At 61.5% G+C, this 4,802-nt stretch overlaps 1 protein-coding gene across 1 annotated transcript; it reads right to left on the bottom strand.

Annotated features, from left to right (window-relative positions):
• Positions 1-432: 432 nt before the first annotated feature.
• On the bottom strand, positions 433-4,553 carry LOC136496244 (uncharacterized). The gene is made up of 2 exons (XM_066491913.1): positions 3,766-4,553; positions 433-3,579 (listed from the first exon to the last, which is right to left on the bottom strand). Exons 1-2 carry the CDS (start codon positions 4,515-4,517, stop codon positions 2,934-2,936), a joined length of 1,398 nt encoding a protein of 465 aa, XP_066348010.1. The 5' UTR covers positions 4,518-4,553; the 3' UTR covers positions 433-2,933.
• Positions 4,554-4,802: the final 249 nt, after the last annotated feature.

Here is a 4,802-nt window from a genome sequence, read left to right on the forward strand (position 1 = left end):
CAGAGTCTCGATGGTCTCCCGTTGGAGCCGTCTCCCTCGTCGTCGGTGTCGGATTCTTCGAGCGACGGCGGCGGGCGCGAGGTGGGGTCGGCCTGCCTGGAACACCTCCCCGACATCAGGGAGATGGTTCCCGGGGCGCCGGCAAGGAGCCTGACGCCCCTAGGAGGAGGAGGAGGCGTCCCGGGGCCAGTGGCGGCCCGTCCCGGGGCCGAGGCCGACACACCCGAGGCGCGGGTGTCGGAGGAGCGTGCCGTCGGCCCGATGGGTTCGACGGTGGAGGTGGAGCGGGTGACGGTGGGGGCGACCCCATCATCTCCGCGAAAGGGTCGAGGAGGTGCCGGGGTCCGACGGAGGCCAGCTGGCACTGGTGGACACCGAGGCCGCGCTGCTGCCACCACCGCCGCCGTTGCAGAGGAGGCTGGCGGTGTCGAAGCGGTTGCATCCCCGTTCGCGGTAAGCGTCTTCCCTGGTGGAGTCCGCTTCTTGTTTGCCCCTTGGTTGCATGCTGACCTTGGGAGTGTCTTTTCTTCCAGCCAGACGCTTCTGGTGGGAGACCCTCCCTTGGCGCCCCGTAAGGCGCTCAAGGTGAACGTTAGCTCCTCCGCCCATCAGGCAGCGGAGGCGCAGGCTGGCGTGCGACGCGGCGCGGCGTCGGGCGAGGCCGTTTCGGGGGAGGCGGCTGCCCAGGAAAAGGAGGCTGAGGCGTCTGCTATTGCCGAGGCCATTGAGGGCGAGGCCGGAGCCCCCGAGGCCTCCAACGTCAGGGCGGTGGATGCCGGGGCCATCGAGGTAGAGATGGCGGAGGCCAGAGCCCCCGGGTCCGTCGAGGCCGAGGCGATGGAGACGGAGCAAGTTTTGGCGCCGCCCCTGGTTCAGACAATCTCGTCTGATGATTCCTCCCGAGGGAAGGAGGCGGCGGACGTCGAGGCGGTCAGTACCGCGGAGCAACCAGTCCCAGATCCCGCCGAGGGGAGTTCGGCTCTTGTCCGGCTACGGCCCGAGCCTCGCGGGTGGAACTTCCCGCGTGTTTTCTGGCGGAACCGGGCTGACCCCGAGGGGGAGCCCGTGTTCGCCCTTGAAGATACCGCAGAGGGGGGGCATTGGGGTACCCTCGAGCAGTACCGCCAACTGGCAGTGCGGTCGCTGCAGACAGCGATGACTATTATTGGTCAGGACTTGCCCGGTGTCACGCGGGTAAGTACTTTCCCCTCTCGTGCCGCGTTGTTTTTTCTCCGAGCCCCCACGCAGTGTTTGACGTGTGTTTTTTGTTTTGCCTCCTTAGGAGCTCGAGGCCCGATCCCTTGGGAAGTCGGTGTTCCTGCGAAATGAGAGGGATATCTGGGACCAGCTCCGGCGCCAAAAGGGCCTGCTTGCCGATGCCCAGGGGCTATTGTCGGCACGGAGTGCGGAAGTGGAGGACCTCCGCCTTCGTTGTGCTGATATTCAGGCGGAGTTGGCCACGGCTAAGGAGCAGTCCGCCCCTCTGGTGGCCAAGATCAAGGAACTGGAGGAGGAGCGAGACTCCTTCAGGCTTCGGGCCCAAGAGGCGACGGCCTCTGCTAAGGAAACAGCCGGGCAGCTGGGTGCGGAGCAGAGCGAGCATCAGGCGACGAAAGTCGCCTTGGCAGAGGCTACCCAGGCGGCCGAGGCCTCTCGGGTCGAGGTCTCAGCCTGGAAGAGCAAGGCCGAGGGTAAGTTCCGCTGAACCATGTTCCTCGCTCTGTTTGCTCTTCTTGTCCTGGTTCGCGCTTGACTCCTGTCCCCTTGTTGCGACGTAGGTCTGGAGAAAGAAGCCTCCCAGGCGGCTGAGGCCTCCGTCGCGGCGCAAGCAGCGCTGGATGTCGAGGTCCGGGAGCACGAGGCGCTGCGCAGCGCTGTCCGGTCCGCCTGCGAGGCTCTGGACGCCGAGGAGGTCCAATCAGCTAGCTCCCTTGGGAGCCGCCTGATCGCGTTGAGCGGCCACGTCCGCGAGAGACTCCGAGGGGCGTTGCACACGGGTGTCAAGCGTGCCCTGGCCGTCATCTCCTCGCACTACGCCATCAACCTCGAGGCTGTCAGCGACGGCTATGTGTTGCCAGAAGATGACGAGGAGGCTGATGCAGAGGTCGTGAGGCTGTTGGAGGCGGCCGAGGCGCCTGGCACTGCGTTGGCCAAGCTATTTGAAGAAGAGGTGGTCCCTCCCGCGCCAGCCGCCGATCCTTGAGCTTTGACCTGGGCCAAAAGGGGCCATGTAACCGGATTGGGTTAGTTGCCGAATCGTGACGTTTTTGTGGCCGTCGAGGCCCTTAAAATATTTGCGTATGTGTGTTTCTTAACCGTTTTCCATTCTATTTCTAAGTCCGTGCCCTCTGTCTCGATCGCGAAGAAATCCCTCGGAACCTAAGCCGTCCTTCGGCGAAGGGTGGTGAGGGAGCTGCCGTAGCCCAGAGGCGTAGGCCGTTCTCACGACTCGGCCGGCCCTTTGGCCTCCAGACAAGCTTTTGGTCTCTGGGTTTCTTGCGAAGATCCCGTCGGAGTGCGAGAGAGTTTGGCGTGGAAATTTTCGGAAAACGGTTAAGAAAGGGTGTCCGGGACTTAGGGGGGTTCCCCCTTTTTAGCCCCCGAGGGAGGCTCGACTTTGCAGAGGCAGAGCCGAGTCTCCCTTATTGCGTTATAGTGACGTCGAGCCCCTATCGATAGACAACCTCTCTGCAAAGAACTTCCTCGGAGCCTAAGCTGTCCTTTGGGCGAAACGGTGGTGAGGGAGCTGCCGTAGCCCAGAGGCATAGGCCGTTCTCACGGCTCGGCCGGCCTTTTCGCCTTTGAGACGATCTTTCGGTCCTTAGGTTCTATACAATCGATTTGTCTATAAGGGGGTTCCTCGAAAGATTATAACAACTAAAGAACGCTTCTTTATTGTATTTCGAGGAACAATGTAAACAACGTTTGGAAATTTAAGGGTAGAAACGACGTAGCTGTTCTATGTTCCAAGCGTTGGTGAAGATTTCGCCCTTCTCGTTGGCTAACTTGTAGGTCCCGGGCTTCAGCACTTGAGCGACGATATACGGCCCTTCCCAGGGTGGGGTCAGCTTGTGGCGGCCCTTGTTGCTCTGCCTCAGTCTCAGCACCAGGTCGCCCACCTTCAGGTCCCGGCTTTGGACGCGCCGGGCTTGGTAGCGTCGTAGGGCTTGTTGGTACCTGGCTGAGTGTAGCAGCGCGACGTCGCGGGCTTCCTCCAGTTGGTCGAGGGCGTCTTCGCGGGCAGTGCGGTTGCTTTGCTCGTTGTACGCCTGTAGCCTCGGGGAGCCGTATTCTAAGTCAGTGGGGAGGATGGCCTCGGCTCCATAGACCAGGAAGAACGGTGTGAATCCCGTGGCTCGGCTCGGGGTATTTCTTAGGCTCCAGATGACTGACGGGAGTTCGGCAAGCCATTTCTTGCCAAACTTCTTCAACTGGTTGAATATTCTTGGCTTAAGGCCTTGTAGGATCATGCCGTTGGCACGCTCTACTTGGCCATTCGTCCTTGGGTGCCCTACGGCCGACCAGGCCACCCGGATGTGGTGGTCGTCGCAGAACGTTAGGAACTTGCGACCGGTGAATTGTGTCCCATTGTCAGTGATGATGGTGTTAGGAACCCCGAACCTGTGGGTGATATCCGTAAAGAACAGCACCGCTTGCTCGGATTTGATCTGAGCGATCGGACGAGCCTCGATCCATTTGGAAAATTTGTCGATAGCTACCAGCAGATGGGTATAGCCCCCGGGTGCCTTCTGCAGAGGCCCAACCATGTCCAGCCCCCACACAGCGAATGGCCATGTGATGGGGATGGTTTGGAGGGCTTGGGCCGGGAGGTGCGTCTGCCGAGCGTAGTACTGGCATCCCTCGCAGGTGCGTACTAGCTTTGTGGCGTCGGCCACCGCTGTTGGCCAATAGAAACCTTGGCGGAAGGCGTTACCCACGAGCGTCCGAGGCGCCGCGTGGTGCCCGCAGACTCCCGCGTGTAAGTCCCGAAGTAAGGATTGGCCAGCCTCGATGGTGATGCATCGTTGGAGAATACCAGATGGGCTGCGCCTATATAACTCGCCGTCGCAGAGGACGTAAGTCTTGGCGCGTCGCGCAAGCCGTCGGGCCTCGGTTCTGTCAGCAGGAAGCTCTCCTCGGACGAGGCGATCAAGGAGAGGGACTCGCCAGTCCGTTCCTTGGTCGGCCTTGGGGGGCTCTGCGTCAATCGCCATGGCCTCGGGCTCGGCTGGCGGGGTCTCGGCGGCAGAGGCGGCCTCGGGCCCTGCGGTGGGCTCGGCCGATGGGTCCTCTTCCGTCGCCGAGGCGTAGTCGACGGATGGCTTGTGGAGGTCTCTGGCGAAGACGTTTGGAGGGGCCGGGGTCCGTGCCGACGCCATCTTTGCCAGTTCGTCCGCGGCCTCGTTGAACTTTCGTGCAACGTGGTTGAGTTCGAGACCGTCGAACTTGTTCTCCAGACGACGTACCATCGCGCAGTACGCCTTCATTTTGGGGTCGTGGCAGCTTGACTCTTTCATCACCTGATCGACGACGAGCTGCGAATCACCCCGTACGTCGAGACGTCGTATTCCAAGTTCGATGGCGATTTGCAGGCCGTTGACGAGGGCCTCGTATTCGGCGACATTGTTGGAGGCGGCGAAGTGAAGCCGGATCATGTAGCGCATGTGTATTCCAAGGGGCGAGACCTAGGAGCAGGCCCGCGCCGGCCCCAGTCTTCATCAGAGACCCGTCGAAGTACATGGTCCAGCATTCTGATTGGATTTGAACGGGTGGCAGCTGTGTGTCGGTCCACTCGGCTACAA

Source organism: Miscanthus floridulus, chromosome 1, assembly GCF_019320115.1.
Source record: "Miscanthus floridulus cultivar M001 chromosome 1, ASM1932011v1, whole genome shotgun sequence".
Lineage (NCBI taxonomy): Eukaryota > Viridiplantae > Streptophyta > Magnoliopsida > Poales > Poaceae > Miscanthus > Miscanthus floridulus.